This window comes from Haliotis asinina, chromosome 7 (assembly GCF_037392515.1).
Source record: "Haliotis asinina isolate JCU_RB_2024 chromosome 7, JCU_Hal_asi_v2, whole genome shotgun sequence".
Taxonomy (NCBI): domain Eukaryota; kingdom Metazoa; phylum Mollusca; class Gastropoda; order Lepetellida; family Haliotidae; genus Haliotis; species Haliotis asinina.
In genome coordinates, this window is record NC_090286.1 from 49464835 (window position 1) to 49479256 (window position 14422).

The window sequence follows — 14422 nt, forward strand, 5'->3', positions numbered from 1 at the left end:
TGATATGCCAAAGACAGAACAAAGGTGCTATAATTATTATACAGTGATTGTCTAATAAAACTCCACTCATTTCACAGATGAGTGAGTGCGTGAGTGAGTGAGTGAGTGAGTGAGTGAGTGAGTGAGTGAGTGAGTTTACTTTTATGACGCACTCAGCAATATTCCAGCTATATGGCAGCGGTCTGTAAATAATCGAGTCTGGACCAGACAATCCAGTGACAACAACATGGGCATCGATCTGCGCAATTGGGAAGCAATGACATGTGTCAACCAAGTCAGCGAACCTGACCACCCGACCCCGTTAGTCGCCTCTTACAATAAGCATAGTCATCTTTCATGGCAAGCATGGGTTGCTGAAGGCCCTTCACAGGTATTTCACAGATGAACAAAGACATTACTAAAATGAACCTACGTCAGATTGGATAATCATGATATTTAATAAAGACAATGGGATCTGGGATCAATGAATTTTGTCCTTTTTTTACATACATCTGACATCTTGTTGATCATATTAACTACTGTTGGAAATAGAATTTTCTTTTTTCACATGTGTCTCTGTAATTCACGCAGTTGATGTGCAAGAGTGTGCAAAAGCTGTTAAAATAAGTACAGGTTAACTATAGTTCCAGTATTAGGGAGGAAACGTGAAAAAAGATTAGTGCGAAAATGAACAAGGGGAGTTCTTCAAAGTCCAAAACAACTTATCTGGAACAGACCATGGCTTTATGCAAATTTATGTGCAATAATATTGTATTACAAAGGGCATTTTTTAAATGTCCATTTTGAAATTAATCTGAACTTCATTATAAACAATAGCTGTTGTAAAAAACTATAATTTTCACGGTGAAGCTATCATGGAGTAGTTACCTATTGGGAAGAAACAGGAAGTGTAGCCAGGAGGTGTGAGGCAGACAATGGTTGGGGTCAGGCGGATAGAGATATCAGCTTAGATATGATAATCGCATAGGCAATGAAAGTAGGGAAGTACCTGGCATGTCTTAACATATGTAACAGTATCCAGTCCTGTCGATCTTCAAGTGGTCATGTCACCTACATATTTTTAGACATTTAATATGATGCTTTTCTATGGATATCTGGTTTCATACTCTTTTACACATCTGAATATAAACTTCATGAAAGAAAGACATGTAAGATGTTAATCAACAGACAAAACATATTCAACACACATGCAAAAGCACAAAATATGTTTGAGATGACCCCTTGCGCCAGTAGGCAGCACATGCATTTCATGCCAGGTGAGTCGACAGTCCATTATCATACCTGGCTGAGCCACCTAGTTGACATCTATAGTCTGATCATTTGTTTTCAACTGCTATTCGTATTTGCTTCTAAGTTTTGTTACGAATCAACATGCTTTTCTGATATCTTCTTACAGATCCCACTGAATGCCAAGTTAGGCCGAAATGAGTTATTTTGACATATTCTCTATGCAGTTGTGTAAATTTGAGGCTAAAAGCTATTTTTTTCATTTCTGACAGTACTTCAGCAACATGAGCCTTCCCCATTGTGGTGCAGAATTCAGTGCATCAGAAATATCCCCATAATTATTGTTATTATCACAACATCAGTTTGAAACATTCATAAAATCAAAGATTGAAACTGTCATGTTGTGACTCTGAAGAGAAAGCTGGCATTATATCTGTAGATAACAGGACTAAAGATGAGGCTTTAATGCCCAGTTTTGCATTATTGCTTCAAACAATGTGCAAGCATACTGAAAGTACAATGACGAAAGAAATTAATAAAAAAATATTTTTAGTCTCCCAGTGCCATCAAATATGGAATCTTGCATAAATCCCTGTATACAGGGATACTCTACAACAGAGATAGGTCATTCACTTGCTTTCTTTACCATTTGTACTAATTAATGTGTGCCTCCTCATGCTCCAACGCACACAGTGACTTGGCTCGTTCCCAATGCAACTTCAGCTGTATTTAACCAGGGAGACTATATAGAGTATATACATTGTACATTATCCCTGGTTTAACAGAACATCAGCCAGTTTACTGTATCAGTCGGAATTTTACAATGAATGAATGAATGAATGAATGAATGAATTATAAGAATTAAGAGCAAGAAATATGTGAATGAATGAAAGAAATAAAGAAAACGAATAAAAGAAAGAAGTCCATATGTGAATGAATGAAAGAATAAATGATACACCGCAGATTTCCCTCCCAAAACATGTTAAAGAAGGCAAAAGTATCGCAAGAACACGTGTTAACATCAGCTGTCCTTTTAAAAAATCTACTTTGAAACATTTTTGTTTACATTAATAATTAATTCAGATATCTTATTGCATGTGGGGAATGGAATGGACATTAACAAAATGTTAACTGGCACTCTCATACTGCCTTCAAAAATAAAGTGTAAAACTCTCACAAAGCGTTCTAAAACACCTTTCCAGTTTTGTCAAACAATAAGATCAACAAGAAAGGAAGAAGTTATGGAACTTTAACCTTCAAGCATCAATGGCGAATCAGATCAGACTGGCAATATGTCATATTTTTCACACACCTCAAATACACCCTAACAATTTTTTAAGTCATAAAACTGTCACTATTACTTGGATATACATAGCGACTGAAGGTATGTTCTGCTTCTAAAAATTAAACAAATGTGTGAAAGAAGTTTTTATCGGCACAATTTAGTCTACCTTCGCGGTGTATCGAGAATAGAAGCCAGTGAGCTATAGCTTACACACTTGAAACTTTACTAAAAATCTACTGTCCTAATACGGACACTAATACCAATTATTTGGCATAAACTGAAGTGACAAAATAGTTAACCTATCTTCTACATGTTGGATTTCAGTTGTTACAACACTCAGCGAACGTAATCAGCAGTTGAAAAAAAACCAGGCTCAATCCTAAATTCTACGCTGCCACCATATTGGCTACACTGGTTACGTAACGACCCGAGACATACGTTCAGCGGCTTTTTGAGGTGTTTCTTCTACCCCTCTATATAGGCTCCCTGCTGTAAACACAACCTCTAGTACATTTCACAAATAACACAGTTGTGTAGAGAGGGATTTAATCAATGATTGTAAAGACAACACCTACCAACAAATGTGAAGTGGAACATGCCAACAGATTATATTCTTCCTCGGTCTGACATGTTAAACATACACGTGAAAACACTATCACATTTATGTGTTGGACAGCAACCTCTGGTCTTTTCAGAACGTAAAGTGACAATGGTTATCTCCCTTACAATTATCTCTTTGAAACATTCATAAAATCAACCGACTATATTTCTGAGGCAGAATTTCATGTGTAATTTTCAATTATTAGTCCATTTGACAGTGTTAGTAAAAACTGAAAAGTCATATGTCTAAATGCTGACGAAGAAGTGTTTTTCAGCATTTAAAGTTGCATATAATCATCTAGTGAGAAAGTCCAAAGTCTGCAGTCTGGACAACCAGTTCTGATTTTGTGTGTGTGTGGAAATCATGGTGGCTGCCAGGTTAGGTGGATGCCCTTATATGCCAGCAATTAGGTGCCGGACACCGAATATGTGGGTTCAAACCCAACAAAAGGACAAGAATCTGTACTTTACTAAGCAAGTATAATCCCAAATATAACATGTTAAATTTGACAACTGGCATTGTGTAATCATACCTAGTTGCAAAGAAATTGCTGATGAATTTAGAAGTCAGACAAAAAAAATAGATTCTCACATCCAAGAAACAACAACAGTACCATGTACTTTTCATTTGATAGATATTGAGGGCTATATCAAGAGGACAGAAACTGATGTACTTAAATCATGCACCTACTTTCAGTAACCTTGCTGAAGCTGAACATGCATGTACATACATGTGTGTGTATTTTGGGCAGTTTCAGAAAACATTTATTTATTAATCATTTTAGTTTATATGCGGAATATTTATGTAAGTTTATTGTAACTATATGTACAATAATTTTCTCTTCTTTAACTCTCTAATACTCTGTCCAATAAAGATCTGGGTTAGAATCAAGCTTTAGTAGCTCAGGTTTGTCACATGAGATGACTAATGGGGTCGGGTGGTCAGGATTGCTGACTGGGTTGACACACGTCATCGTATCCCAGTTCTGTATGTTGATGCTCATGCTGCTGATCACTGGATTGTCTGTTCCAGACTCAATTATTTACAGACCTCTGCAATATAGTTACTGTCAAGTTTTGTATATTTATGACATCTTGAACACACAAACAACAGTTACTGTTTTATTTATGCCATAGAAAAAACCCACAAATGTAAATTCAAACAAATAATACATTTGAGCAAAATTTGTCAACACTACATCTGTAATCTGTGTCTTTTATAGACTTACATCATTACAGCTAGCAAAACCCATATTGCTACAGAATATTTATAAAGTACACAAATCCATGCAACTATTACATGATTAACAAGGCATTGATGTTTTCCCCTTGATCACTCGATATCAATGTCAACAGCAACATTATATTTTCAATCTCAGCTCCCTGGGATCATACAACTCTTGAACTTGTGGAACACAACAACAAATTAGATGTGTAAAGGAAGCAAACGTGTAACACTGTTGCTCAGGGTGGCTGGTTAGACCAGGAAGCATTGATCAACACTGTACAGCACCTCAGGGAAATTGTAACGTAGTGAAACTGACCACATATTTTTTCTCTTTTTCCCACGTCTGTGTGTCCGAGATAGACGCACTTGGGTGTTTGTCTATGAGTCGGTCTTGCAAACCACTCATGATGATCTGGCATCTGAAATGGAGGAAACGCCCATCAAACAAGCTTCCTGACAAACAGGAATATATTAGGGATTTGGCTAAAGCCGAGCAAAACAAGGGGGTAGTTTAATGACGTAGAAAGCAGGAATGTAAAATTATAATTCTAGCAGCAAACAAAGACAGTAACATGTTGTCTATTTTGCAAATGAGAATACTACCTAGTTGAAGCTTGAATACACTTGGCACACTGAAACTGAAGACAGTGTTGAGTACGAGTTGACTATGTATTTAGAAAAGAACAATACCATATCATTTGCATAAAATGTCATAGAACTACAGGTATCAGCTGAAGATTAAGTCTTTTTTAACGAGTACAATGTAAAAATAATCTTTCTGCATGATAAAGAGGTCAGAGAGCACACACCTCACATCCAGTATGTCGGAGATTGGAGGTGGTGTCAGTAATGATACCTACTATGCTGTGCTTAAGGCTCGGTATGACATGTCACTGTACACAGCTTGAAGGATTGTCAGAGCATATAATACACCATTGTCAAGATCAAAGTTAAAAGAGCTGAGATGAAAAGGGATGTCATTTCACGTTCAGGATTACTGAACTTTCATTGCATGTATATAGTCGGTTGAATTTGATGAATGTCTGTTTTATACTGCTGCTGCCCTCTAAAATACCATTCTGCATTTCTACATTGATACCCTACTCATACACAGAATGCCAGTCCTTATTTAATCCCCTTATGAGCACCCTCTGCGAAGATCCAGTGAGAATTGGCCTTCAGCAACCCATGCTTGTGGAGGTTCACTGACTTGGTTCCCACATGTCATTGTATCCCAGTTTGTATAGATGGATGCTCATGATATTGATCACTTGATTGTCTGGTCATGATTTGACTATTTACAGACCTCTGTCACATAGCTGGAATATTGCTGAGAACAGCATTAAACAACAACCAACCATCTTCAGGAAGTACAACTTAGCATCATAAATGTCTTTTGGCATTACTGAGAACACGGATTGAACCACCTGCCTGCAGCACTCTCAACAGATGCACTAAACCATGTGGCCAGTCAAGGAAGAATGAGGGTCACTGTTGTTTATGCATGAACAAAACACACATGCTGTTTGTTAAAAAAGCTTAAGTGCCAACAGGTCATCAAAACAGGATCTTGATGAAAACATGTATCCCTTTGTGTCAAGTTGCAATTTGTTCAATCTTTATATGGCACATCAATATTACTTTACCCCAAATTCACTTCTCAAAGATATCATATTATCATCTAATATTGTTTGTGTGAATACTCTAGGCGTCAACAGGATACAAAAACAAAGTGGAAAGCATAAAGACTGATACGGTTGACTTCATCTTCCTGTATGCAGAGGTTTCTCCCATTGTTGACACTTTTGCAGGAAGTTCTCAGGACAAGTTTCAGTGACAACGTAAACATATTTATCATGACTTGTGAGCATTAACTGTTTATACTAGATTGGAAGAGAACAAATGAAAAGAAAGACAAGCAATGATCTAGTTTTGAGAATGTTATTTATGTTTGTCAAACAATTTTACAGAAAGTAATGAAATAATTGCGATTCAGTTTATAGTAAGAACAGTAAGACTCTCATCCTTGATATCTCCAGGGTATACGATCCGATGAATCTCCCTTATACGCTGGATGCATCTACTGTGAGTTTGGCCCAATAATTTTATTGCCTCCTTTTGCTGGCTCCGCATTTTCACAGTAACCAATCAGCTAAGCCACTGTTACAACCAAGCTTGCCAGTTTCAAAAAGATAGCAGTCACAGCCACGAAGGTTTGTTCACAGTAAGAATCAGATTTTGGGATATCATACAGACAAATTGACCGGTCCGAAATTCTGCATGATTTGTGTTGCCAAGTTTAATCATTTAGATAATTTAAAGGACCACTAAACTCAATTTTTTGGTACTCTTTTTATCACTGCATATGAAAGAGTTTAGGTTAGTCATAAACGAAACACCATTTTTTAAAAAAAAACAACTTGTGGTTAATAAATACCAAACGCTTAAAAGTTGCTAAAAAGCCGTCTGCTTCTCTCACGCCAGCAAACGAAACCACAGACAGGCTACGTAACTCTGTCGCCAGAGCCCTACAGTGACGTCATAGAAGGAACCATTTCCAGTTAAATATGTAGGAAATGTGTAGGAAGCTCGTCATTTTGCTGATTTCTCGACGTCACCAAAGACATGCCGAATTGTTGTATTACCGTCAATTGTTCCTTGGGGTCGGGTGATGGTGTCACTATGCACAGATTTCCACCAGACTCTGTAGTTTGTGCTTAAATTGGTTGTTAGTGTGTGCGAAGTAAGCCTGTGGTATATCCTAAATCGGATGGTTCGCCCCCTACCACGCTTCCAGGATAGAAAATGGAGTTCAAGTTTCATCGAGTTTATGACATCAAGACTGCTTACCACACACTGCTGACCAAAAGGATTTTGCATGGATATAATGCTTTCTTCCTTGGAAACGAGGTTGTGGTTGAAGTGACAATATTATCGTAAGTAATATTATATTGACCCCTTATACTGACTGATTCCAAGAGTAAAATTGTTATGTTATAAGCAATGTCATGTAAAATCCTAATGCCCATCAATAAATACATATTTTACTACCAGTAGAAAGTAATTTTGATTTTGTAAGTCGGTGAAAACACACTTAAATAGCATTCATCCTCAGACAGGGCGCCGCCATTTTTGAAAATCGTAAAGTCACGGGCTAAAGTCCGTTAGAATTATTGAGATTATGATTTGTTCTCATCAAGTTAGAACATCAAAACTACTTTTCACTGGTAGTTAAATATGCATTTGAATCATGGCCAAAAGGATTTTGCATGACACAACTTTTAACATAAGGACTTCTTCCATGGAAGCAAGGTGGGGGTCGAAGTGACATTTATATTGCAAGCAATGTTATATTGACCTCCACATCACTTCCAAGAGTGAAATTGTTATGTTATTAGCAATGTCATGCAAAATTGTATTGTCCATCAATAAAATACATATTTTACTACCAGTAGAATGTAATTGTTCTTTTGTAAGACGGTGAAAACAAACTTAAATAGCATTCATCCCAATCGTGAAGTCAAATTCATTTGAATTGATGAGATTATGTATGGTTTGTTCTCATCAAGTTAGAAAATCAAAACTACATAAATATGTATTTGAATCATTACCAAAAGAAGTTTGCATGACACAACCTGTAACATAACCTAAGCAAAATGTCGGGGTCGACATTATACTTGGTGTCTCAAAATCCTAATTACTTTATAATCATACTTGTATGCATTTTGAAACTTAATAAAAAGAAGCAATCTGTGAATGTATAGTAGGAATGTAATATGTAGACATTTCATAGTTTGCCTATAATCATAATTCGCACGCATGCCCTAGTGTATGTCGTCTGCATCATTACACTTAACGATGAAAACAATGATTCTGTTGAAAGCTACGACAGCTTATTAAAAACAAAAATGCAAATATTAAAATGAAAGTTACAGGAGCAATGTCAGGCTAGTACCTTCTTCGAGGAATGTATCCATCAATATCCACAAAAACAAGTGATATATAATTCATCTGCAGATTTCCCAAGTGATGTGTCTTTTAACAGTCTAATATACGAAAACGTGATGTATCGTTTCAGGTTTTTCACATTGCTGTATAGTTTCACTGGTTACCTAAGATAGCACACCTGCCATCTAATTGCATAATGTGCTTCATTCTTTTTAAAAAGTTCTTTAGTTAGCCAATAATGAGCGATCAATCAATGTATTGGCGCTTAATCCTTTGAAAGAAGGATGTTGTCTTACATAGACACAGACACGACAAAGTGTATTCAGTATGGATTAGTAAACGTACATACATAAACACTACCTTTTGACAAATCCCCCATTTAAATCCCCATAAAACTAATTAATCAATCAGCGTGTTATCGATTCATCCTCTGATCGATCCAGACAAAAGAAATGCGAAATGGGGGCCTTTGTCGGGTAATCTAAGTGGCGTTACCACAAATTATACCTGTTATAAATTCATTAACTGAGCATGAAGTGAATGATGACAAATAACGTGTACGTTTATACCACCTAACATGGATTACAACCTAGCGACACCAAGTGATTTTGACAGAATTGTCTATGAAAACAAGGGTTGCAACTCAAAAACTAGCAATAAATAGGCAAAGCAGGAGACAAAACTAAATGGTAGTAGATTGTGAGAACATACAGCTTTCATTTTTCTCAACAGCTTTCGCGATTTCAGGTTTGTACAAACCTGTAAACGAAATAGTTTAACCCCTGAACTGCAGATGAATACTGCACAGACCCTCATTTCTATACCCACTATTCCATCACGGGGACATGCCGCTCTGGTTGAAATTTCGTTTGCGGCTGAGAATTTTGCACTGTTGACAAAAAGGTTGATTTAAGGTAATTAAAGATCGAAATGAGCAGTTTTAATGACGGGGTTTCATTTATAACGATGTCAGCAAGTGATTTTACATTTGTACCCTGTTAGAGTATATGTAACCTTTAAGAAGTGAAAATGAGATGTAATTGGTACACTCAACTTTCTAGCGCAGACATCTGATTGCATAAAGAGCCAGTCAAGGGAGATAACAAAATCAACAAGCCCTAGATGCATCCAGGGTACAGTGGAGATTTATTGGCACACATTCCCTGGAGAGATATGGAGGATGTAAGGCTCTATGCCCTATTGCCTGTGTTGTGTACATGTCATGGGTGTAATTTCATTTATTTATCAGTTTGTTGCCACTGCAATAATTATAATTATGCCCCTGAATTTTAACATCAAATTTTTTTATGCAATTTTTGTATCTAAATATGTGTCATGCCTAGCCTTGCACATTCTCTTCCCACAGAAGTTACTCTTGTCATATCTTCCTACGTACCCTCTCTTTTAAAAAGGTCCTTTCATCGTGTGATTGTTCTGGATTTGTGATTGGTTGAAATCAGATTTAGTTGTGCAATCAGCAATGTTGTTTCAAAAGTGATCATTCGTAAAGCCTCAGTAATTTCCGAGTGCTTCAGGGAAAGCTAGAAGCCATTCCCAAGCACGATGCACTAACAATTTTCGTCTAGACAGAGCCCAGTCATGTAATGGCAGATCAATGGCATCTCCATACCCCTTGTTGACAATGGACAAGTACTCTCTATTGTGCTAGTTTCAGCTTTTTAGTTAAACATGATTAAACAAATACCAAATCTATTCTTCGCACATTGATCAAGTAACTCCATGGTGGCTGCCATATTGGATCTAAGACGCTGTAACATGTGATCAGATTGGAAAGAACGAAGGAAGATAATTCGTGTTGTGATTTTCGGCTGCTAGGGAATTTTACGAGAAACGGGAAATGTGACCATATTAGCACATAGGAAAGTTACTTAGGAAGAGAGTAACCTCTATGGGAAGAGAATGAGACTTGCAAGGCCTGTATCAAATTAAGATACATTCGCAAATGTTTTGACAAACTATGTATGACTACTTTTCTTCTTTTCAAAAGGCTTCAAAACAAAAACTGTTTTTGACCTGTTACTAGTACACCGATTTTAGCAACCAAACTGCTGAGTGAGTGAGTGAGTGAGTTTAGTTTTACACCATTTTAACAATATTCTAGGTATATCACAACTGGGGACACCAGAAATGGGCTTCACATACTGTACCCAAGTGGGGAATTGAAGATGGGTCTTTGATATGTAACTAGCGAATACTTTAACCACTAGACTACACCACCAATCCAAATGATATGTCATAACATGCAAGGTCTAAGTCAGTGATGCAAATGCATACCACACCCCCACCACACCATAATGTCGCGTCCTGATGTAGGTTTTCGCAACTTAAAGGTCACATGCAACGTAAAACACAACTCTGCAGATTCTGGTACCTTTTGGTATGCACTTACCGAAACAAATCATAAAAAATGCCAATTCAACCTATAAAGTTGAAAAAAAACGCGATGAAAAAAAGTCCGCGAAATCGGAGTTCAGACGTTTCACTAAATTCCCCCCAGCGCTGAGGGGAAAACTGGTTTCAACAGCTGTGCTGCGCTGCATCCATAACGTATGCACAGTGAATAGGTTCGCGGAGCTTGGAACAGTATGCATGCCCAGCATCTGAGGTGGTAAGCAGTAGTCTAATCTTGGTTGTGTACACAAACAAGTAAATAATCTACTCATTCCGTAAAACAACTTGTTGATTGTGGTAAGCAGTCTCTGTCACAGAGAAAGCTCAGTGTCTGGTTTATTAACACCCATATGTCTGTCTGCCTGTCTGCTAAAGACAACATGCAATACACACCTTCAATCATTGACGACATGCAATTTGAACTTAACACCTATCAGACTATACGACATAATGAAAATAAGTTGATTTATGACTCGTGCACATGAGTCCCGTGTCTGCCACATTATGTAATTAGGCACGTGTGATACACATGACATGTTTTTATGTCTGTGGGTTGCGAACATACTACATTAATTTTTTTCGGATGACTGGATCTGAAGGAAACTGGTGCAAACTCTTGTCTGTTTCAAGTCCTGCTTTGTACTTGGACGAATGACAGCCACGCAGCAGTTTACCATCTCTACTGCCATGATTTTTTATTGGATCGAGCGCAAATTCAGAGAACATGTATTTTCCAAACCCAACATCTCTATATACATTCTTCATGGATAACGACTTCTTTTTGTGTATATGATGTTGTTTGACAACAGTATATGAATCCATACTGAAACGACGCATCAAGTACACAAAAAGAAGTTGTTATCCATAAAGAATCTTGCATTCTTGTGACTGGCTATACTTCTAAAATGCCCATTAAACAGATCATCTTTCTGTACACACAACGAACCCTCAGCGTATCAGCAAATGAAACAGCCAATCGGAAGCTGTCGTTACACTTGAGTGCATATCCACCAGCTATGACTGGGTTTGGTCTCCCGAGGTCTTCGTTTCGGGGAAGTAAGCCCAAGTACAAAATATTGCACTTTTGAATCGCGACTGTATGCTTATAATTGTGTTTATTTGTCATTTTAAAAGCAGCAATGTATATTATATGTCACGAATAAGTGATAAATGTGTTTTAATTATTTTTGATTTTTGGGTTGCATGTGACCTTTAACTATTTCTAAAATAGGCATTCTAAAAATCGATTAAACAAAGAAGGAGGTTACAGCGAATTCTATTGCATTTGATGTGCTTTTACAACATATTTTAAGCATACAGGGAAATTATTCAGTTAAGTACATCACATAAAAATGTGAGTAATATAATTTAAAACATTTTTAAGTACCTACGGATTCATCCTCGAACATTAAGTTAGATTTCAACTTATTGAGCAAATGAATGAATTAAATTTACATGTTTATACTCACTGTCTACAGTGCAGTGACAAACCACTGATGTCTTCTACATAGATGTGACGTCACACTATGATTCAGAAATACAGTTCACTCTACCACCATGTATAGTGTAATAAAGCACACTTTCACCTTAAACTATTATAGATACAATATGATGATTGAGTCCAAGTGATTTAACACTATATTAGTTCAGGACAACAAGCGTAATATTTTCAGCATTCTCCAAAGTTAACGAAATGCTTTCTTTAGCAACTCTCATTTACATTGAATTCAACATGTTCTAACATATGTTACTTAGCTGTACACTACATTTCCTTGTTACAAGCATATTCCCAACAAGGAACTGATACTATCACATTTCCGTTCATTGGTGCATAAATGCTGGAAAGGAATCTGATTTGTATAAACTTATCACTTATTGAGTGTAAAGGGATTTGAAACATAGTTAGACATTTGAATAAATAATGCTGTTATTCCAACTTAGTATCTTCATGAAATAAGAATATGATGATATGTAACTGGAGAACAGCTAGATAACAGGAAATTGAACTTTTCTGAAAATTATTGTAATGGTCACACATATTCATATTTATTTAGATCATTATATATCATAAACTGCTACTGTTACAAACTGCTACTGTGCAGTGTTTTAAGTCAACACTGTAAATTTCAGGAAACTCACTAAATATCTGTACAGAGAATTCCATTTGTGTTTATACATTTAAGACTTAGTATATTCTTAGTAAACTAAGCTAAATTTCACTCTAATATCAAAAACTAAACACTGACGGTGGCATGACTTTATCAACAACAGGAAATGCTATTGTCTGAGGCCAAACTGAACTCTATCAATGATCAGAACTAAATAACCCACTATAACATGATAAAACGTCAGAAAGAAAATCACAAGTATTTGTTGTTCATCAACTGCTCGCATGCTGAATGCTACATAATACTCACAGGCTCCTAGCGCTCGTGCAATTCAACGCAACAGTCAGGGTTACTCTCAGTTCTGCGTAAACCAAAGGGGAAGAGACACACCTCTTGACATGACCTATAAAGTCATGTGACCACGTTCAGTTCCGAGAGAGTGAGGCGATTACTCAAAATACGACAAACTGTTTTTGACTGGAAATAAACTAATCATGTCTTTGTTAATGAATACATTGAACAACCGTTATCTATTGATTAAGTTTTAATTGACTGCGGTAATACAGTCATTCCCCGCCTACCCACGTGTTGCATCAAAACATTGGAAATCATCTTTCATCCAATGAAACAGCGTCATTCCCTTCACTGTGTCGATTGACGATACTTCCCTGCAACTTATTATGTGACCCCGTTTCAAGTGACTGTTTACAAATGCAACGTCATGAAACGGGCATGAAATACGATTATTATTATTTCAGGAAAATTAAGAAAAGAATGCCCTACACTTTAGAGCATAAAAGAGATATGCATTAGAATCATCAGATCGTAGGTGTGTAAACATATCACAATAAAGCATTGCATTAATTTTCTGTTCCAGTGAGTGAATGAGTTTAGTTTTAGGCGCATTCAGCAATATTCCAACTGTATGGCGGTGGTTTGTAAATAGTCGAGTCTGGGCCAGACAATCCAGTGCTCAACAGCCTGAACCTTCCGAAATCAGGTTACTCTAAACATTTTGGATCCCATATGTATTGACTCTACATCAATTTCCACATCCCGATTATCAGAGACTAAAGCATTGCATAGTTTCTGCTGTAGTTATAACTAAATTTCACAGTTTCTTTTCTATTGCATCATTACTACTTTTGTTTCCTTTGCATGCATTGAAAATATCCTGATACACTAAATTTAAACATTGGAAAGATCTTCAGTTTTAAGGCAATACTGGTTATTTCGAAAGATTACTGGAATAAAAGTGAATAATTATGAAGACTTAATTTTTTGTGAGGTTCTTGTAACTGAGCAAAGACTTTCAAATCCACAGACTACATGATAAAGCAAAGGTATCAAGTTGTATTTTTTCGTCGCAGCGTGAAACATTGCCCCAGCTACAAAATGGCGCAGCAAATAAAAAAAGACTATGAATGTATGGCTTTTTCATCATTTTAAAGAATTTGTAGCATTTTCAGTACCCGTTGGTCAATCTGACAACATATCCGGGGCATTTGACCAACTTTGCTGGGGCATTTTGTTGCTGGGTCATTTCGACTTGTACTCATCGTGGATAAAGGTGGCTGTATTTTCAGGGAGATTGTTCAAGTAACACTCCAGATA

The 14422-nt window shown here is 36.8% G+C and overlaps 1 protein-coding gene across 1 annotated transcript in view; it reads right to left on the reverse strand.

Annotated features, from left to right (window-relative positions):
- Window positions 1-13192, reverse strand: part of LOC137291822 (serine/threonine-protein kinase Sgk1-like) — a 109834-nt gene extending 96642 nt beyond the window's left edge. Inside the window, exons 1-2 of the mRNA XM_067823358.1 lie at window positions 13118-13192; window positions 4657-4759 (exon numbers count right to left, since the gene is read on the reverse strand). Coding sequence (XP_067679459.1) covers window positions 4657-4746 — 90 coding nt within the window. The 5' untranslated portion in view covers window positions 4747-4759; window positions 13118-13192. The remainder of the gene's footprint in view (window positions 1-4656; window positions 4760-13117) is intronic.
- Between the last annotated feature and the right edge of the window lie 1230 nt (window positions 13193-14422).